The following is a 22,642-nucleotide window of genomic DNA, read 5'->3' as shown; positions in this document are numbered from 1 at the left end:
AAACAATTTATTTATAACTTTTTTTAATTTATCTCTTAATAACTGCAAAACTTGAAAAACATTATTCATATTGAAATGAATAATTTTACCTTGTCCGAAAAAATCGATTAGCTGCAGCTCTTCATTGGGTTCAGATTCATTAACCAAGTCTAATAAAAATTAATTTATAATACACCAATACGAAGACTATTTTATTATACTAGAACTATGAAGAAATCATTTATTACGAAGAATTTTCCCTTTGTTAAATGAATCAATAAACTTTATCATCATGGATTTTTAAATTAATTTCCCACTTAATAAAAGTTGAAAAATATTAATGGATATTTTGATAAAATTTAGTTTCTTAAATCATTTTTAGTTTTAATTGAAAAGTAGTTTTTCTAGAAGATTTTTTTTAGTATTTTGAATAGCATTTTTCTATATAATATTAAACAAAAAAAATGTTATGTATAATTGGTAACAATTATAAATTCGATTCTTGAATATTAGTACAATAGTTTTAAATGCAATACAATTCTATAATATTAACTTTTTTGTAAAAATTGTTATTTTGAATCCCCCTTGTGGTCAGATTATCAAAAAATGTATATTAAATAAATAAAGTAAACTTTTTTAAGATAAATTGGTCCAGTGAAAGTTGAGAAAAAGTGGTAACAGACACAAAAAAAAAACACATCATGGTTAAATTAATACCTTCTCAGCTTAGCATCGAAACAAAAAAATTACGTTTTTGTAAAAGTCATATTTCTATTAATTTTTATTATAGCATAAATAAAAAAAATTGTATCTTATGAATGAGTCATTTTACCTTTTCCGATAAAATCGATTAATTGCAGTTCATTATATGGTTCAGATACATTAACCAAATCTAATAAAAATTTATTTATAATAATTTAAACTATAATCACGAAGAAATCATTTATACGATTTCTAGAACTCATTACATATAACAGAGTAACTTATTAAAGTCAATATTATTTTGTAATAGTCATATTTCTATTCTGTATTAATATAAAGTAAATAAAAAAAGTTAAATTTTTTATTTATCCGTCAATAATTGTAAAAAAAAAAAATATTATGCATTTATGAATAAGTCATTTTACCTTGTCCGATAAAATCAATTTGTTGCATTTCTACTTTAGTTTCAGATACATTATCCAAATCTAATAAAAATTAATTTTATATAAATAAATACAAATACATTTATGTATAACTAGAAGTTGAATGTATTCCTTGTAGTAAAGAATTTTACCTTTATTAAATGAATCAATAAGCTCTAGAATCCATTGGTTTTCTAAAACTAGTGAAAAATTAAAACATGATCATTATAAATAATTGGGATTTAGTTTTCCTGTAAAAGTAGTTATTTTACAAAATGTATTAAAGTCATAGTATCTTAGACACATTTATCTAAATAATATTTAAATTAATGATAATATGGATATTATTTAACACCATTACAATAGTTTAATATTTGTACCTTATATTTAAATATTTAAATTATAATTATACCATTTCTTTGTGACACGGTTTCAATTGTTGTAGAAGTCTCGTTAGGTCTTGTATAAAATTGTAAATCTACACTTAAAATATATACTTTATAATTGTTTTAAATTATTTACTTAAAAATTCATACCGACTGTTATATACTTATTTGGTAGTGGTATTCCAATTTGTAGAGTATTTGGGTCATGCTGAAACCCCAGTTTATGAAATTTATTTATAATTATAGAATTAAATATTAAATTGACTTTTTGACTGAGATAATCATAAAACTGCAAAGTATTGTCATTATTAGTTATGTAGTTATATTCTTTAATCATATTTAGCCATAGAAATTCTGTATCAATTGATACAAATTGACAAACCGTAAAACAATAATATTTAATGTCAGTATTATTTCGAATAAAATATGTTTGAATAAATTCAAAAAAATTTTTAGTAACTTTTGAATCATTTTTCAAAGGAAGATAGTTTCTTATCTTTTCGTTAAAATTTTCTAAAATTAATAACAATTTTTTTAAAATAAAATTATCCTTTTTCGCATCTTTCCATGGATCAGTATGCAAATAGTCCAGTACATAAAGCGTTTCTTTCATCAATGTTGCTAATGATGGCATTTTTTGTAAATTTTTCAATAACTCTATAGCACAATCATATCCAGTTGCTTTTGGATCAGATTTTTTATTCAAACTGCTACAGTGTAGTTTAAATTGCATAAATATGAAAAATAGTGTTTTTAAATCTCTTACGTAAGAACAAGCTAAGAATAAACCCCAGTTTATGAAATTTATTTATAATTATAGAATTAAATATTAAATTAACTTTTTGACTGAGATAATCATAAAACTGCAAAGTGTTGCCATAATTAATTTCGTGTATATATTCTTTAATCATTTTTAACCATAGAAATTCAATATCAATTGATGAAAATCGACAAAACATTATACAATCGCATTCAGTTTCTTTACTTATATTAATCAAAAAAGTAGAAATATATTCTAAAAAATTCTTTATTGAAGATAAATCATTTTCCAAAAGAACATAGTCTTTTAAACTTTCGTTCAATTTTTCTAAATTTGATAGCAATTTGTTTAAAACAAAATTATCTTTTTTTCCATCTTTCCAAGGATAACTATGTAGATAGTCCAGTACATAAAGCGTTTCTTTTATCAATGTTGCTAATGTCGGCATTTTTTGTAAAACTTTCAATAACTCTATAGCGCAATCATATCCAGTTGCTTTCGGATCAGATTTTGTAATCAAACAGCTACAGTGTAGTTTAAATTGCATAAATATGAAAAATAGTGTTTTTAAATCTCTTACGTAAGAACAAGCTAAGAATAAAGTCAAAATACGAATTCGATTATTGCAACTAATGCGATCAGTTTTTTCAAGTAGCTGTTTTAAATAATATGATTTTTGCCAGTATAGAACACATGTGACATCTTTTAAGTTTTTCCATCCATCATTTTCAATAAGTCTATTAAATATATCAGTAGTTATTTTTGAATTAAATTTTGTTTCAGTGAATGATATAAATATAAATAATAATAAAACAATATAAAATTTTTTCATTGTCAGTATTTATTTTTTAAAACTGTAAAAAGTTAATTTGCTACTATTTTATTTTAATAATCGAAAAATTGAAAATTTATATACTATACATTTGTTTTTAAGTGATTTTTAAAAAATTTGCTCTATCATAAATTAATTTCCATCAGAAATTTATCTATATAGAAAAGTATTTGAAAAAATCTATTATTATAGATGTAATATTTATAGAAGGGTAAAGCTGACGTTTAGAGCTTTATATTTTCATGAAATTAAACAAATATAATTACATTTGTGAACTTAATATTTTTTAACTATATTTACCAACCATTTGATATATTTTTTGTGAAAATGTTACACTTCACTTGCCCACAAGGGGGAGTTAAAAATGACAACATTTCCACAAAAAATTAACTTTTACAAATGTTCCCGAAATACCGATACTTTATGTATCTTAAATAAAATCATTTTTTTCTCTTAAAAGTGCCATAACCTTTTAAAAAATTAACGTACCAAAATAATTCTTTTAAATAGAAACCTTTAGTTTATTATTTCTTATTTGATATCATTTTTTTGAAATTCTGATCCATTTCCTACCCACAGAGGGATTATAAAATAGCAATTTTTATACAAAAGTCCACTTTTTCAACTAAAAAATTTCCGGAAATACTTCGTTGTTTAAATATATGTTAAAATAAAGCTTATTATTTTTACTATAAATTAAAAAAAAAATTTTTGCCTCGACGACATTTTTTACGGATAAATAGCTGCTGTATTTAAAAATTAAATAAATGCAATTTTTGTGTTAGTTTTATAAATATTTTCTACTTTAAATTGCTATAACTTTTTAAAAAAATATTTAAATCAACACAATTTTTTGTTTCTAATTATTTTATTTTTACTACTTTCATCCGACATAGAATAATAGACGTGAGAATAATAACATGTGCGCGTGGAGAGATACAAACATACTTACATACAAACATTTTTACATACACATGAAACTAATATAAGCGTGTTAAAAAGTAGAACTTTTTCAACTGAACTTTTGAAATGTTCCAGTATTACTACGTCTTTTAAATATATGTTAAATTAAATCTTATGTAACGTACTATAAGTGAAAAAATAAATTGTCTCGACGACCTATCTTCCATCTGCAAATGACAGTCAAAGTTGAACAAAATATAGGATTTAATTTTGCTTTTGGAGTAATCCACCACTTTTTTTTAATTAAACATTATTTACAGATTTGCATCGAAGCGCTTCTTATGATAGTGATTTTAATCCTTGTCAAATATCATCTATACTTGTCTCATCTATACCTTGTCTACACTGTGCCTCAGCCCCACTGTGCTACCGTTGTTTTTAATTGTAAATTGTTTTTTTAAAATTAAAATTTGACACGGCCACGGCGTTGTCACACGCTGACACCCCGCGGTCGTATCAGCTCCTTCTCAGCCATCGCTTCACTGTAAACCGGACCGTTACACACACGCGTTATCGTCGTGGTGTAAAGTCCAACAAATGCCCAGCGTCGAATACCCCGCCGCAATAATACGTCCAGTCAGTCATTTTCGTGACACCACCAAACGTACCGTCGTCCGATTCTCGAACCCCTTATAATATACACTTGTCAAAACCATCAACATTTATTTTCATATTGTGAGCTCTTGTATCTTGTGTTATTTTCTGTTACGTTTACTTTTATAATCTTAGTCTAATAAACAGCTCGACGTCTTTTCAAATTAAACCCGAACTTGTGTCGCCTACCTTATTTTTGTTTTGTGTGCGCGGCACTTGAGTATTTACTCTAATAACTGGCTCTCCGGCTCAAGATCAAAACCGGATTAACTTTTTAAAAGGTAAGAAAATACTGCTGACATTTTATATTAATTTCATACATTTTGAATTTTTTTTTTTAAAGAGACATCGAAATTTTCCTCACCTTCCCGTACTACGGATATTTTTAACTTCTATTTCACTGGTGATAGCAGTGAAATTACCTCCCCGTCATATAAATACTATCTACCTCGCGAGTAATAGATTTCCACCTTCGGTGTATTTTTAAACACGGTAAAAGTGGATTTCTGGCGATTTCGTATTTATACATACACGCGCACTGACGACCTTGAGTCGCACAACGCCGCGAACACAATCATTTAAGTGTTTCGATAAAACCGCTAGGCAGGTAGGGTGATCATACACGTTATCATACCACAGCGATCGTTACATTTAATAACCGGGTCCCATAAAATCGTTTGTATTATTATTTCTGACCTCCACAATCATTATACGACTGCTATCGTAATAATTGCATTTCCATATACTATTTAGTATCATAGTGCTATAGCACATCACTATCAACGCAATACCACAATATTATTGCAATCACAACTATAATAATAATAATAATAATACAAACGGCCGACATTGTTGACGTTCATGCGCGAACACACAGCGCGTATNTTCATACGCGAACACACGGCGCGTATTCTCGCGATCGGCGATATCGTATTTCTAAATAACAAAAACAAATAAGCGCGTGCGTTTCTTTTATTTATTTTTGTTTATTTTCGATAAATACGTTAAGGAACGTTCACTATGACCGGTAAAACTCTCTCTCAAATGAACCGTCGGGAATTATTGCGCGAATGCGCTTATAGGCAGTTAAACGGCCCCACGACAAAAAGCGATATGCTGGCAGTCTTGGAGAATAGTTTACGCAGTGAGGGGCTAGACCCATCGAACGCGATTCTGCCCGAACGCCCGCCGCTTCATTACGAGACGCTCGAGACGGAACGCGAGTCTCAGGTAGACGAAGTCCCCGCGTTATGCCTGACTGTCGACCCAACCACATACGCGGACCGACCGGTTAACCTGGCGCGAGAGGATCCCGAAGAGGAATCTCTACAACAATGGTCTCTGGCAACCGGCTGTCCTAACGGTGGTGTGAACGCAGCGTATACCGATGACTTATATACGGTGCGTCCAATATCCCACGCAACGGAGGAGATAGGCGCAGTAAGACAAAGTTTACGCGATATATCTCTTAATACGCGTATGGATGCGCGCATGTCTGAAGTGGAGAGAGCACTGTCTCGCATTACGCAAGAAATACGATCTCTCTCACAAACGATTGTAAGCCGCGATACACACAACGAGACTATACGTAATCCGTTCGCCACCGCACAGATGACGCGAGAAACGACGGAAACCAACCGTTCTACTTACGCGCGTCTGTCCGAACCGAGCCGCGTAACTTTTGGGCCCAGCAACACGACTCAAAATGACGCGGCCCTACAGCAGCGCCTGACTGAAATCGAGGAGCGCAAAGCGCTAAACCTACAGCGATTAGCCAGTCAGACTCCGCGCACGTCACCATCGCTTCTTCGAGCGAACACGCACGACGCGGTTTTCAATTTAGACGCGCGCCAACATCACACGGGGCACTTCGGGCCGAACACATTCGCGCCATCGACACGCGATTTGTCCCCATCATCATCGACCCGTTCGCACACGCACATGGCGATGGGCCCACTTAATTATTCGCCTAGTGTACGACCCCCTTCCCCCGAGTTTACGGGAAAATATGAGGAGGACCCACGCGAGTTTCTGGAACAGGTAGAAAGCCTATTGGCCCAAGCAGGCATAGATCGCGATTTATGGGTAAAAACGGGCGTACAATTTTTAAAGGGCATGGCATTAACTTGGTGGGAAACCATCAAGTTAAACAACATGTCCTGGCGACAATTTGCGAGGGAATTTCTCACGACGTTCGATAACAACAGCATACAAGCTGAATTAGAAAACCAACTCATGACGACGCAACAGGGGCCACATCAGCGCATGACGGAATTTATCATAAATAAACAACGTCTAGCGATGCGCGCACGCCCCAGTTGTTCTGAGCAGCACATTGTAGATCGGATAGTCAGTCTGTTACGTAACGAATATTACGGTAACGTAAGAATGCGATTTCCGCGTACTTTAGATAACTTACGCGTAATCGTGAACGATCTAGACCGACCGATACGTACGGGTAGACTTATCAATAACGCTAATCCGTACGTGGCTGCTATATCACCCTCGCAACAACCGCAAAGAACGCGACCTCGGCCAAACGCACCGCACGATCCGCGTCCCCCGACCCAGTCGCTTTTGCGGAGCCGATCACTGGCAAAGCGAATGTCCTAATAGACCGACAGTGCCGGGAAACGGACAGCAGCCACAGAGAAACTAGTCCATTCTCCGGGCTCACAAACACAATTCCGTTCAAAACATTATCGCATTAATCAGCGCGCCGACCAAACCGCACGTCCAATCGACAACGATAACAAAAACGAATGCGCTGTCTGCGATCACGGTGGCAATATTTTAAATAACCTGAAAATCAATCACACTCCTTTCACACCAACTTCACCAACACACCTACAGCCCCACTGTTATTATAGTGGGCATGCTGTAGTACCACACTTCACCACCACCACACCCCTCATCCACAATGAGGACAACAAGGTTATTCAAAATACTTGTCACACGTTCGTAGACTTAATAGGTAACGACTATAGCGCGAGTCGGGCCAACGATATGTTGGTCACCGTGGGGGAGGGGAATACGTCAGGAACGGCCTACTCGCTTATGGCAATTAATACTGCCGGCGAACAAACCGTTTCAACGCTCCCCGTTCGAACCGCTGACCACCTGAGTACTGCCGCACAAACACGTCCGCGTAAAATTACTGCTCCCGCTGTGGAGCTGGAATTTAACAACGGCTTTGTGACGGCCTTACTTGACTCTCAAGCGCAAAAATCGTATACCACTCGAGCTACAGCTCACAAATTTGGAATTGTGCACAACGGACAAACACCCCCAGTTAGATTAGCTGACGGCCACACAACAGACACGGCCGGCACAGCCACTTTTATAACAAAAATTGCGGATCTACAAGTAAAGTTTACGGCTGTTATCTTAGAGAATCTGTACTGTGACGTACTCCTGGGACACGACTTTCTAACAGAACAGGAAGTCTCCTGGGACTACGCTGCATGTACAATTCACTTGGGCGCGACCTGACGCACTACAGCTTGTTGGAAAGCGAGTACTCAGCACACGCTACCCGACGTAGATCTCTCAACACTAGATATAGCAGGCGACCCACATACACACGCATTATTAACGCGCACGATAAAAAATTATTCTGCAGTTTTTAACGACACGGTAGGTCGCACAAAGCTTATCGAACACAACGAACAGTTCTAAAAGACTCGACGCCTATCGCGCAAAAACCATATCCGTACCCGCTACACAAACAACAAGCGATAGACGAAATGGTAAGCGACATGGAATCACAAGGGCTCATAGAACCCAGCACCTCCCCTTGGTCAGCACCAGTCGTGCTGGCCAAGAAAAAAGACGGCGCATATCGCTTATGTGTCGACTATAGGCGACTTAACGATGTGACCGTATCAGACGCGTATCCCATGCCTAATTTAAACGAAATGATTAGAAGCATGAGGGGGGCGAATNAAACGAAATGATTAGAAGCATGAGGGGGGCGAAAGTTTTCACGTCACTCGATTTAAAATCGGGTTACTGGCAATGCTCTTTACAGCAAAACGTACGCGAATACACCGCGTTCAGAACAAAAAAGGGCTTATTTCAGTTTCGTGTACTTCCGTTCGGACTTAAGAATGCACCCATGACCTTCGTACGCTTAATGAACGAAGTACTTAGGGGGTACATCGATGACTTCGTTCAAGTCTATCTGGACGATATTTTAATTTTTTCGGACAGTGTTGAAACACATCTAGACCACCTTAGCAAAGTTCTAGAACGCCTAATGCGTCATGGCCTAACATGCCACACTAAAAAGTATAAGATCGGGTATTCTAAAATTTCTTTTTTGGGACACCGGGTGCATGAGTTAGGCATAGACAAAGAGCCTGAAAAATTACAGTCTATACGCGATATTCCAGTCCCACGCAATGTAAGGGATATACTAAAATTTTTAGGGGTATGCAACTGGTATAGTCAGTTTGTCGACAATTATGCTGACAGTATCGATCCCCTCACCCACCTTTTAAAGAAAGGGGAGAAGTGGTCGTGGTCTCAACCACAACAATACGCTTTCGAGCACATCAAATCGGTAATATGCTACTCACTACGCCTTTCCTCCTCCGACTACACAAAGATCTTTTGCCTACAAACCGACGCTAGTGAACTAGGCGTAGGGGCGGTATTATTTCAACACGGTCAAAAACCGGGGGAAAAGGATATCGTCGCTTACGCGAGTAAAAAGCTGTCGGATACACAAAAACGTTATGCCGCTTTGACAATTTTGTGCGGGTTTTGCACCGAAGTGGTGGAGCCCCGTGAGATTAGCCGAACGCCTCGGTAAAGGCGTGTTCTTAACGGACCAGTCCCCACCAAGGAAAATTCATGTCTCATGTATGAAAAAACAAAGTTAGTAGTTTTTTTTTGTTATTTTTCAGCATGAGCAACAACAACAACAACAACCCAACCACACCCTTATCCGTCGAGGAGGTCCAACGGTTGGTTGGCCAATTGGCGGGCCGGGTGGGCCTCCCGACGGATCCCCTCCCGCGCGTACTGCGCACGGGGGAGGATAATTCGCGCGCTCTCCTGCCCGAGGTACTTAGGAATCCCGTGGCTGGGAGTCCATTTCGAATGGGGTGTGCGGGCGGGTCGCAAGGAGGTGAAGCGCGAAATACAAAACGCGCTTAACTCCCTCCCCCGCGCCTCCCCGTCCGCCCAGGGGGTCCAAGCGCCCCTACCCCCAAAACCTTGCCGGGTGATAAATGTGGCAGCTCAACACTTTCCCCGCCCAGGGAAGGCGACCACAAGCAATACGCGGGTGGCCGCCTCCCCACGGCCTCTACTGTCTTTCCGCGCTACGCGGCCGGACAGTGCCCCACCGTTATCACGCCGCCCAAAGCATCCGTACGCCAAGGGCAGTGTAAGGGCCGCATCGACGTCTACCCCTTCGACCAGCAAAACCCCTCGGTACTACTCTCCGTCAGAGCGGGAACGCCGGACGAAGTAGTACCGGGAGTATATGCTTCGATGGGGGGGGGGGGGGGGGGGCCTANNNTTGGGGGCGGGGGGGGGGGGGGGGGTCGTCGTCGATGAGGAACTTACACCGCCCATAACCCCGACCGCAACATTGCGGACACCGGTCATGACTACAACACCAACAACATCAGCATCAACCACAACAGTGACAACAGCTGTTGTTAGCCGGCCGTCGGGCGTGTTTGTGGACGGGGTGCTGGTGGCTCCAGCATCAGCAACGACACCAGCGACCACCGCACAGGAGGAGCAGCCGGAGACGCCGATGGAACTGGAGGACGACGGCCTGGTACGGGAGATGGACCTGTTCCTCTCCTGTCCCACCTCCCCAGCATAGCCGGAGCCCCCGGCCGAGTAAGAGCCCCCCCCACCCCAAGCGCGATATGCGCGGGGACTATATTCCCAATTCCCCCCTGCTGCGCGCACTCCGTGGAGCATTACCACCCACTCCATCAAACATACAACGTAAGTATTGCGGCTTGTTATTGCGCTATGCGCCTTTAATATATTTGACCAAACACGGAACGCCATATGCGCTATTTCAATTTGCTTTTAGAGTACAGCGGCGGCTTGGTGGGGGGGTATTTGACATGGCCACGGAGTTGTCACACGTTGACACCCCGCGGTCTCAGCGGTGGCTGAGAAGGAGCTGCTTCTCAGCCACCGCTTCACTGTAAACCGGACCGTTACACACACACGTTATCGTCGTGGTGTTAAGTCCAACAAATGCCTAGCGTCGAATACCCCGCCGCAATAATACGTCCAGTCAGTCATCTTCGTGACACCCAGATTGCTTGTTCGTCCGTTCGCCATTCCACCCGAACCGCCACCACAGTGCCGATATTTTTTTTGACATTTATCAACAGAACCATCTGAGTGTGATTGTTCAACAATTCGTAGTATTGTTACTTTTGTTTACCTTTTATTCTCTTTTTGCTAACCTTTTTATTTCATTAAACGGCTTGACGCCACCTGTAGAACGAATCGTGCTTTCTTCTTTTTCTTTTTTGTGTGCGTTTACGACGTTAGTCGCAACAACATTTTAGCACGTAATTAACCGTTGTAAGACGATTTAATTTACACCTGACACTATGTTGTAGATCCTTTTACTCTTAAATTATAATAAATAATTTAATAAATTAAATACACAAGTTATTAGAAGAATAACATTTTAATATAAAAACACATAACACAAACCGGTCTCATCGAATGCCGGTCAGCAACTGATAACGACGATATTATAGAGAGTGTACACCACATTAACAAAGTTAGAAACAAAGCAATACTGTGCCGGAGTCTTTCTAGATGTGACAAAAGCTTTTGACTCTGATTGGAATGAAGGACTTCTATTCAAATTAATAAACATTTTCCCAGCTCCTTATTACCTTATACTCAAATCATACCCGCTAAACCGTTATTTTAAAGTCCGTCATAATTTCCAATTCTCTCCACTATACCTAATATATACGCAACAACCACCTGCCCCCACTCTCCTCTATCTCTTGCCGTTTCTTCCGCATTTTTTACTCCCAACATCTTCAAGTCTTCTTTTATTCTATCTGTCCATCTTTGTCTGGGTCTTCCTCTGGGTCTCTTTGTCTTTGGTTTCCAAGCGGTTACTTGTCCAATTAGTCCTTCCGATCTTCATACATGTCCGTCCCATCCTATTCGCACGCTTTTCAAGGTCCCAACAATGCTAGGTTCATTATATAGTTCTTCTAAGTTTTTATTGCTTCTTATTTCATATTCTCCTTCATTGTTTCTCTCTGGGCCAAATATCTTCCTCAACATCTTTCTCTCAAATACTTCTAACTTTTTTTCATCAGCTTTTATTGTCGTCCAGGTACTGCTTGCGTACCTGCTTTTATTGGCGTCCAGGTACTGCTTCTGGTTTAACCAAAACTTTATATAAGATTACTTTGGATTTTCTTGATAATAGTTTTGACTTGAACAATGGTATTAGTCCATAGTAACACCTGTTTGCTGCGATTAGCCGTCTTTTAACTACCTCGTGGATATTCGCGTCATCGTTGATATCAGCACCTAAATATTTAAAATTTCTTCCCCTTTAAAAAATGTGATAATTTACTTTTAAGGAGTCTGTTCTATGATTTTGTCTAGACACTATCATGTATTTTGTCTTTGTCTCATTAATTCTTAAGCCAATCTTTTTCCCCTCCTCCATTAAGATACCCGCTGTGTTTTTTAGGTCGTCCTCTGTTTCGGCTAATAAGATTATATCATCCGCATAAGCAACTACTGTTAGATGCTGATTGTCTTTTATTTCTATGCCCTTGGCTTGGGACATTACTATTCTTATGACTGATTCTAGGGCGATGTTGAACAGTGCAGGTGATAAAGCAGCACCTTGACTGAGACCAGTCGTTACAGTGAACTCTCCCGATAAATTTCCTCCAAAACTGACTTTACTTTTTGAATTATATGAAAACGTTTTTATTAGTATGGTTAACTTGGCTGGTATACCTAACTGGTACGCTGCTTTGAAGTCAATAAACAGTAGGTGTATATCTTTATCAAATTCATGACTCTTCTCAACAGCTTGTTTTATTATGTGTATTTGATCTATTGTTGATTTCCCTTTCATAAAACCAGCTTGGTATTCTCCAATTATTTCTTTGATATAAGGGTTGATTCTGGTCAGTAGTATGTTAGACAGTAGTTTATATGTTGTATTGAGTAGTGAGATCTGTCTATAATTTTCAATCTCCATGATGTCTCCTTTTTTGTGTATAGGGCATATAATGGATATACGCCATGCTTCGGGTATCTCCTCATGTTCCCAGATTGTGTTCATAAGTTTGTGGAGTTGGCTTAGCAGGCCTTGGCCTCCCTTTTTTAGGCATTCTGATACTATTTCATCATCTCCCGGTGCTTTTTTAATTTTTAGCATATCTAGTCCTATCTTCACTTCTTCTTCAGATGGTTTTTCAAACAGCTGTTCTACAGTAATGTATTCAAGTGCAGTAATATTTTCATTTGGTTGATTCAACAATTTTTCGAACATATCTTTAAATTCACATGCAATTTCTTTGCTCTCTGTTAATGACGATCTGTCATTTTTCTTCATTACAGTTGGTATAGTTTTAAATCCATGTTTCACTTCATTTGCTTTTTCGAAAAATATTTTGGTGTTGCTATTCCTGTTGTTTTCTGTGGTGTGTATACGTTCTTTTTCCCACAATCTCTTATTCCTTCTGATTACCTTTTTTGCAATCCTCTGCTTTAGTGCTAGCAATCTTTTATTGTCCACACTAGGGTTCTGTAAAACCTTAGTTCGTGCTTTGTCTTTTTCCTCTTGGCAGCCTTACACTCCTCGTTAAACCGTGTTTTCTTTGCCTTTTTTGGTATATATCCAAGCACTTATTTTGCTAATCTTTTGATTACTTGTTCTACTTTCTCCCATGCTTCATTCAAGTCAACCATTTCTTGTATGTTTCGTAATTCCGACGTTGTTTTTTCTTGATAACCTTAGCTGTTATGGATTTTAGTAAGTCCTTGTTGATTTTTTCTTTGTACTTATCCTTCTTCTTCCATTTTGTTTATATTCTAAGAGCGATTTTCGCTTTCACTAGGAAATGATCTGACATCGCACTACTTCCTCGCATACTTCTTATATCATTGACGCATGATTTTATCCAGTTGTTCACTAACATGTGATCTATTTGGTTTCTTACTAACTCACATGGGGAGATCCATGTTTGTTTGTGTATATTCTTGTGAGGAAAGTACGTGTTACTTATTATCATATTTCTAGCTATGGCGAACGTGATTAATTTATTTTCATTATCATTCGTAATTCCATGTAGACTTTCGGATCCAATTATGGGTTTACATATGTTCTCCTTTCCAATCTTCGCATTGAAGTCCCCTAATACTATTTTCGATTTGTCATTTGGTAGAATGTCACACACCAAGTTTAAATCCTCATAGAATTTATTTTTTATATCATCACTTTTATCTTCTGTCGATGCATAACAGTTGATCAGGAACATGTTGTACTATTTGCATTTGAGTTCTATGTAGCATAGCCGATCGCTTATTGGTTTGAACCTCACTATATTTGAAACAATGCTATCCCTTATTACAAAACCTACCCCACATTCATGTTTGTCTCCGCCACTGTATAATAATGTCTTTCCTTGAGCTTTCAAGCTTCCTGAGCTTGTCCATCTCACTTCTTGAATCGCGGTAATATCCATCCCATATCGTTCAAGGAACGATAGGGATGTTGTCAAAGCTCCAGTCCTATACAGAGAACGCACTTTCCAAGTTCCAATGTTTATGTCCGTTAAATCTTTGATCCGAGGCGTAAGTTTTGCATTAAGCCTGTGGGCTAGTAAAGGGTTAAATTTATAAAAAAAATATACCAAATGATAGGTAAAGACATCAAACATCTATAAAAAAAAATCATATTGATTTGTTTATTTTTGAAAAAGTTATGGTAGTTTTAAGTAAAAAAAATTGAAAAAATTAGTGATTTTAACATTTGTAATTTTTTTGGAGATTTCCCTCATTTACGGGAAACGAGAGAAATTTTTTCAATTTTTGAGGGTAATGCCTTCGACTAGATACGATTTGTGATCTTTTGACGTATCGTTGAAAGAAATCAGTTCAGTGAGAGCTGAGAAAAAGTGGTAATAGACACTAAAAAAAAACAAATAAATAAAAAAAAATAAAAAAAAAAAACATCATAGTAAAATTAATACCTTCTCAACTTCGCATCGAAGCTAAAATAAATTGTATATTTTATGTATCTCGCAATTATTCCAAAAATCAAAAAAAATTATTCATCTTGAAATGAGACTTTTTATCTTTTCCGAGCAAAATCATGTGGTTTCAGTTCTTTATTGGTTTCAGATACATTAACCAAATCTAATAAAAATTAAATTATTATGCATCAATGCGAAGACTATTTTATTTAACTAGAACTATGAAGAAATCATTTAGAGCGAAGAATTTTTCCTTTATTAAATGAATCAATAACTTATACTTTTCTTTGATTTTTAAATTAATATTCCACTTTATTAAAATATTGAATAATAGTAAGAATATTTATATAAAATTTAATATTTTAAATAATTTTACAAAACATTATTTAGTTTTCATTGAAAAGAAGTTTTACTACAAGATTTTTTTTATTATTTTGAAGAGCATTTTTCTAAATAATATTAAATAAAAAAATTTAATGTACAATTGGTAACAAAAATAAATTACATTCTTGAATATTAGCACAATAATTTTAAATTTATGTTGCATACATTAAAGTTAAAAATTAAATTGTCCCTATTTTTTATGATACAGTCACAATTGTGTTTAAAGTTTTATTAGTAAAAAAATGTTAAAATATATGCTTTATGATTGTTTTAAATTACTTTTTTATATTATCTGTACTCATTTGATACTAGTATACCAATTTAAATAAAATATAATAAAAACAAAAACCAGTACTAAGAATTTAGGACTAATAATTTCAGTTATATACAATGTGAAATTTTTATAGTATTAATTAACCTAGTCAATCCAGTAGGAAAGAATATTCAAGTTAAATATACTATAAAAATAACTCAGCTAAATAAAACCAACATAATTATAATTACGCATCGAAGTTTAAACAAACTATTTTATTTTTATATTCATTTAAAAAAAATATTTGTATTATCACGATTTAATAAAAGTATCGATTACACATAAAATTACTGATTAAAGATATTTGGTATAATTTTCTCTATTTTCGTCCGTTTCCATCGGTTCTGACATATCATCATATGAATAATCAGGATTTAATCCTTAAGGAAAAAAAAATAATATTTTTTCATTTATCTAGCAATAATTGCAAAAATCAAAAAAAAAAAATACATCTAGATATGTCATTTTACCTTTTCCGAGAAAATCGATTAGTTGCAGTTCTTTAATAGGTTCAGATACATTAACCAAATCTAATCAAAATGAATTTATTATACACCAATATGAAGACTTTTTTATTTAACTATAACCATAAAATAATCATATATACAATTTCTAGTGTTCAATACATATGAAAGAGTAACTTATAAGAAACGGTAGCCCAGTGGGGTCGCGGCACAGTATGGACATTAGGGTGGCCCTCAAAAATCGAATGTCTTTTTTTTTCTTTACGCTACCCCTTAAATTTTGTTTAATGGTCAAAAAAATGAGCTGTGCAAAATTTGGGACCGATCCGTTAAGGTTAACCCGTGCCCCCAGGCCTATTAAGTTGAGTCAAAGAGTCAAATTTAAAAGAAATAACTGATCTATGTCTCATAACTTTTTTTTCTCTTAACTTAGAATAATAGAAGTAAAACTCAAGTAAAGGAAATTTTACAAGAAATTCAAAAATAATAACTTCAATGTTGTTTTCTCAATAAATAGCCCACAAAAACACTACATACAGTAAAAAACATGTAAAAGTCTTAAAATACGTTATAACTGATTTTGTTGATTTTTAATTATTTATTTTCATTTTATTTTTTGGAAAACGCATTTTCGTTTAAAAAAAGAATCTAGAAGTTTAATTTTTTATGCCAAGTACGATAATTATATTAGATTTATTATTTTATAGACAGTTAATTAATGATTAATTACAAACCTAACAGTTTAATTTAATTGTTATTAACAATTTTTAATTTATTTTTTTTTTAAATAATAATAACTTTAAAAAAAATATTTTAACAATAATTAAATTATATTATTATAATATATGTATATATATTTTTTTGATAATGTACTTTTTTTACAATTAGGGAATTTTTCAGATAATTACTTACTATTTGTAAAACGTATTGTTTCTGTTCTTCATTTGTAGTTAATATATTAATGTAGTCTTAGATTAATGTGATGACACGCTAGGCTGTATCATTAATGACTCGTAATTTACTTATAGTATTTAAAGCATTTATGTAACTGTTGTTCGCACTCCAAAATGATGGATCAATTTTCAAAAAATCAGTGTTCAGATTAAATAGTTGTAAATTTGATGGTAACTTACTACCAGTTATTTCGTGGGAATAATTACCAATAAGATAAATATTAGTTCGTAATACTTTAAAAGACGCTAAAAGTATTGTACATTTGTGATTAAAACGTATCATTTAATATATAATAATAAACAGGTAAAATATATTTAACGTGTTCACAAATTGTCTGCTGCATTTATACGACACAAATTATGTCAGTTGTCGAAAATAACTCAAATATACTTATCTTTAATAATAATATAATTGGTACTATCTTAAAGTAATTCAGTAAACCAAAATTGATATATTGATACGACAAAATGTAATAATACAATCAATTTTGTTAAATTTGTAATTAATCATTAATTAACTGTCTATAAAATAATAAATCTAATATAATTATCGTACTTGGCATAAAAAATTAAACTTCTAGATTCTTTTTTTAAACGAAAATGCGTTTTCCAAAAAATAAAATGAAAATAAATAATTAAAAATCAACAAAATCAGTTATAACGTATTTTAAGACTTTTACATGTTTTTTACTGTATGTAGTGTTTTTGTGGGCTATTTATTGAGAAAACAACATTGAAGTTATTATTTTTGAATTTCTTGTAAAATTTCCTTTACTTGAGTTTTACTTCTATTATTCTAAGTTAAGAGAAAAAAAAGTTATGAGACATAGATCAGTTATTTCTTTTAAATTTGACTCTTTGACTCAACTTAATAGGCCTGGGGGCACGGGTTAACCTTAACGGATCGGTCCCAAATTTTGCACAGCTCATTTTTTTGACCATTAAAAAAAATTTAAGGGGTAGCGTAAAGAAAAAAAAGACATTCGATTTTTGAGGGCCACCCTAATGGATATGGCATAGTGGGTCTAGTATATAATTAATCTGACAGTGATTAAAATCACTATAAAAAAAAACGCTTTGATGCAAATCTGTAGATAGTGTTTAACTTTAAGAAATTGGTGGATTATTCAAAAGCAAACTCAAAAATAATTAAGGAAAAATTACAAAAAAATCATTGCCACGGACAATGATTTTTACTGAATCGGTAAACGTTAGTCCAATTCGTTTTTTGTTAAAACTGGCAATTCTAGCCGATTCCAATGTTAAAATTAACTTTTTCTTAAAAAAAAAAAAAAATAGAAATAAGTTTAACTTTTTATTCTTTGTCAATTAGTTTTATATAATATTCATGAAAATCAGTGTACCTCATTATAATATATATTTAAACAAATTAAAATAAAATACAAAGAATTTTAACACAAAAATAGCATATTTTTGGATATGATAACCATTTTCATTATATCTCGAAATTTTCTTTTCATAATATAGTATATTACATAAACTTTCATTAAAGATTAAATAAAATAATATTAATAAAGTAATTACGTAATAGAATAATACTTCCGGAAAAATTTTCAAAAATTTAATTCAATAAGTTTAACTTTTTTTGTAAAAATTGTTATTTTGAATCCCCCCTGTGGTCAGATTATCAAAAAATGTATATTAAATAAAAAAAGTAAACTTAAAGTATTCCTGAAAAAAATTTGTATTGATCCATACATTTTTCAAAAAGTTATAATAAAATAAAGTTAAAAAAATAAAATATGAAATTGGAAATTTTAACATCAAAATATCCTGATCTACAGCAACCATTTTCACATAGAAGATAAGTCGTCTGGGCGAAATTTGTTTATTGAACTTATAGTACATAATATTTTAAGCTTTATTTTAACATATTTTTGAAGGTCGAAGTATTTACGGAATATTCTCAATACTTTAGTTGAAAAATTTTAATTTTTGTGCAGAAGTTGCAACTTTGAGTCCCCCCTATGAGCAGGTAAAGGGTCAGGTTTCCAAAAAAATTATATCAAATGAAAGAAAAATATCTAAGGTTTTAATTTTAAAAAAAATTATTTTGATTTGTTCATTTTCCAATAGGTCATAGCATTTTTCTATATAATATTAAACAAAAAAAATGTTATGTATAATTGGTAACAATTATAAATTCGATTCTTGAATATTAGTACAATAGTTTTAAATGCAATACAATTCTATAATATTAACTTTTTTGTAAAAATTGTTATTTTGAATCCCCCTTGTGGTCAGATTATCAAAAAATGTATATTAAATAAATAAAGTAAACTTTTTTAAGATAAATTGGTCCAGTGAAAGTTGAGAAAAAGTGGTAACAGACACAAAAAAAAAACACATCATGGTAAAATTAATACCTTCTCAGCTTAGCATCGAAGGAAAAAATTACGTTTTTGTAAAAGTCATATTTCTATTAATTTTTATTATAGCATAAATAAAAAAAATTGTATCTTATGAATGAGTCATTTTACCTTTTCCGATAAAATCGATTAATTGCAGTTCATTATTGGGTTCAGATACATTAACCAAATCTAATAAAAATTAATTTAAACTATAATCATGAAGTAATCATTTATACGATTTCTAGCATTCAATACATATAACAGAGTAACTTATAAAAGTAATAATTATTTTGTAATAGTTATATTTTTATTCTGTATTAATACAAAGTAAATAAAAAAAGGTTAAATTTTCTGTTTATTTGTCAATAATTGTAAAAAAAGAAATATTATGCATTTATGAATAAGTCATTTTACCTTATCCTATTATCTAGTATCTTACACCCTCGTAAATACCACCACTTTTTTGCACCTCTGATCCTAAAGTCTTAAAACATTCCACCTATCCTATCATGACCTCGACTATTGTTACTGATCCATTCATTTCACAAAGCTTGTGTTATCTTTTGTCAAACTCGGACTCTATATACTCTGTCTTACTCATACATATTCTTAAACCCTTTTCTACAAAAGCTGATCTCCACACCTCTAGTCTTTGATTAATTTCCTCCCTGTTTTCTCCTATTAACATTATGTCGTCAGCGAACAACATGCAAAACGGCAACACTCCTTGTATTTTTCTAGTAATTTCATCCATTACTATAGAAAATAAGTTAGGACTTAATGCAGAACATTGGTGCACTCCTACTCTTACCCTAAAATTCTGTTACTCCTTCCACATCTTTAACCCTAGTTCAAGTGCCATCATACATATTTTTTATATTTTAGACCTCTCTCGGTACACTATCATACGCTTTCTCCAAATCTATAAATACCATACAGAGCTTTTTCTTCTTTTCCCTAAACTGTTTTTTTAGTTATCTCACACGAAATAATGGCTTCATTGCTGATTTACTAGGCATAAATCCAAAGTGGTTTTTATATAACGATATCTCCTTTCTTTATCTCTTATCTATTACTTTTTCCCAAATTTCCATACTATGTTTCATAATCTATATGCCTCTATAATTTCCATACTCCTCTATGTCTACTGTTTACCTTTAAATATCGACACCACAACACTATTCCTCCATTAATTTGGGAATAAACACTTGATTTCTTTGCACAATCGTTTATACTTCATCCAATCTTCTCTCTCATTGCTTTTTCTTACTTTATATGAACTTTGGAAAGTCCTCATCCCACTACCAGGTTTCCTTGTTTCATGGAATTCTACCACTACTCTAACCAACAATCTCCTTTGAAGTATTCTTTACACATCTAGCAATTCTATTCCACACATTATAGTATTAACAACTACATAAATTAATAAAAATAGATACAAAAAAAAAATGAGCAAAAATTGCTCATTTTTTTAGGAAAAAGTAGGAAAAAAATTTTCCTACTCTCAATAATTACAGTATTTACAAAATATTATTTGTTTACGAATGGGACGTTTTACCTTGCTCGATACAATTGATTTGCTGCATATCCTTATTGTTTTCAGATACATCAACCAAGTCTAATAAAAATTAATTTATTATACACTAATACGAAGACTATTTTATTTAATTAGAACCATGAAGAAATCATTTATACGATTTCTAGCATTCAATACATATAAAAGAGTAACTTATTAAAGTAAATATTATTTTGTATTAGTCATATTTCTATGCTGTATTAATAAAAAAATTAACTTTTTTTATTTATCTGTCAATAATAAATATAATGCATTTACATATGAGTCATTTTACCTTGTCCGATAAAATCGATTAGTTGCAGTTCTTTAATAGGTTCAGATACATTATCCAAATCTAATAAAGATTAATTTAATATAAATAAATATAAATACATTTATGTATAACTAGAAGTTAAATGTATTCCTTGAAGTAAAGAATTTTACCTTTATTAAATGAATCAATAAGCTCTAGAATCCATTGGTTTTCTAAAACTAGTGAAAAATTAAAACATGATCATTATAAATAATTGGGATTTAGTTTTCCTGTAAAAGTAGTTATTTTACTAAATGTATTAAAGTAATTTTTTCATAGAACACTTATCTAAATAATATTTAAATAAATAATTATATGGACGACTTTTGAATACCACTATAATAGTTTTAAATTTGTACTTTATATTTAAATATTTAAATTATAATTATACCATTTCTTTGTGACACGGTTTCAATTGTTGTAGAAGTCTCGTTAGGTCTTGTATAAAATTGTAAATCTACACTTAAAATATATACTTTATAATTGTTTTAAATTATTTACTTAAAAATTCATACCGACTGTTATATACTTATTTGGTAGTGGTATTCCAATTTGTAGAGTATTTGGGTCATGCTGAAACCCCAGTTTATGAAATTTATTTATAATTATAGAATTAAATATTAAATTGACTTTTTGACTGAGATAATCATAAAACTGCAAAGTATTGTCATTATTAGTTATGTAGTTATATTCTTTAATCATATTTAGCCATAGAAATTCTGTATCAATTGATACAAATTGACAAACCGTAAAACAATAATATTTAATGTCAGTATTATTTCGAATAAAATATGTTTGAATAAATTCAAAAAAATTTTTAGTAACTTTTGAATCATTTTTCAAAGGAAGATAGTTTCTTATCTTTTCGTTAAAATTTTCTAAAATTAATAACAATTTTTTTAAAATAAAATTATCCTTTTTCGCATCTTTCCATGGATCAGTATGCAAATAGTCCAGTACATAAAGCGTTTCTTTCATCAATGTTGCTAATGATGGCATTTTTTGTAAATTTTTCAATAACTCTATAGCACAATCATATCCAGTTGCTTTTGGATCAGATTTTTTATTCAAACTGCTACAGTGTTTTCTAAATTCCATGAATATGAAAAATAGTGTTTTTAAATCTCTTACGTAAGAACAAGCTAAGAATAAAGTCAATAATCGAATTCGATTATTGCAATTAATTAGTTCAGTTGTTTCAAGCAGCTCTTCCAAATAATAAGCTTTTTGAAAATATGCAATACAAGACACATCTTTTAAATTTTTCCATCCATCATTTGCAATAAGTCTATTCAATATATCAGTTTTGAATCTTGAATTGAATTTTGTTTCAGTAATTAATATCAATATAAATAGTATTAAAAAAATATAAAATTCTTTCATTGTTAGAATTTTTTTTTTTATAAATTATA

General features: G+C 33.0%; 2 protein-coding genes across 11 annotated transcripts in view; both read right to left on the bottom strand.

Annotated features, from left to right (window-relative positions):
- Positions 1-22,642, bottom strand: part of LOC126896510 (uncharacterized) — a 22,844-nt gene extending 202 nt beyond the window's left edge. Inside the window, exons 1-10 of one of the 10 annotated variants that reach the window (XR_007701861.1) lie at positions 21,746-22,642; positions 21,622-21,687; positions 21,362-21,409; positions 21,213-21,272; positions 20,921-20,980; positions 19,492-19,551; positions 16,044-16,103; positions 15,865-15,953; positions 14,874-15,039; positions 12,246-14,811 (exon numbers count right to left, since the gene is read on the bottom strand). Coding sequence is in view for 9 of the 10 variants with exons in the window: in XM_050669370.1 (XP_050525327.1) it covers positions 15,868-15,953; positions 16,044-16,103; positions 19,492-19,551; positions 20,921-20,980; positions 21,213-21,272; positions 21,362-21,409; positions 21,622-21,687; positions 21,746-22,613 (1,308 nt within the window). In the remaining variant the exon portion in view is untranslated. Of the gene's footprint in view, positions 1-89; positions 150-811; positions 872-1,106; positions 1,167-12,245; positions 14,812-14,873; positions 15,040-15,650; positions 15,954-16,043; positions 16,104-19,491; positions 19,552-20,920; positions 20,981-21,212; positions 21,273-21,361; positions 21,410-21,621; positions 21,688-21,745 lie in introns of those variants that run through there. The other 9 variants (XM_050669368.1, XM_050669370.1, XM_050669372.1 and 6 more) reach the window with 9 other exon arrangements.
- LOC126896533 (uncharacterized) lies at positions 1,314-2,237 on the bottom strand. Its single transcript, XM_050669429.1, has 3 exons — positions 1,640-2,237; positions 1,516-1,581; positions 1,314-1,354 (listed from the first exon to the last, which is right to left on the bottom strand). Exons 1-3 carry the CDS (start codon positions 2,220-2,222, stop codon positions 1,329-1,331), a joined length of 675 nt encoding a protein of 224 aa, XP_050525386.1. The 5' UTR covers positions 2,223-2,237; the 3' UTR covers positions 1,314-1,328.

The sequence above is a fragment of the Daktulosphaira vitifoliae genome, unplaced genomic scaffold (genome assembly GCF_025091365.1).
Source record: "Daktulosphaira vitifoliae isolate Bord-2020 unplaced genomic scaffold, ASM2509136v1 Scaffold_1, whole genome shotgun sequence".
Classification (NCBI taxonomy): Eukaryota; Metazoa; Arthropoda; class Insecta; order Hemiptera; family Phylloxeridae; genus Daktulosphaira; species Daktulosphaira vitifoliae.
This window is presented reverse-complemented; position numbering and strand designations above follow the sequence as displayed.

Excerpts from the sequence above, each read along its gene's own strand:
- LOC126896533 (XM_050669429.1), bottom strand. The coding sequence starts at position 2,222 with ATGCAATTTAAACTACACTGTAGCAGTTTGAATAAAAAATCTGATCCA. Across the intron at positions 1,582-1,639 it reads AAATAAGTATATAACAGTCG|ATTTACAATTTTATACAAGA; the intron begins GTATGAATTTTT and ends TTTTAAGTGTAG. Across the intron at positions 1,355-1,515 it reads AACCGTGTCACAAAGAAATG|GAAAACTAAATCCCAATTAT; the intron begins GTATAATTATAA and ends CTACTTTTACAG.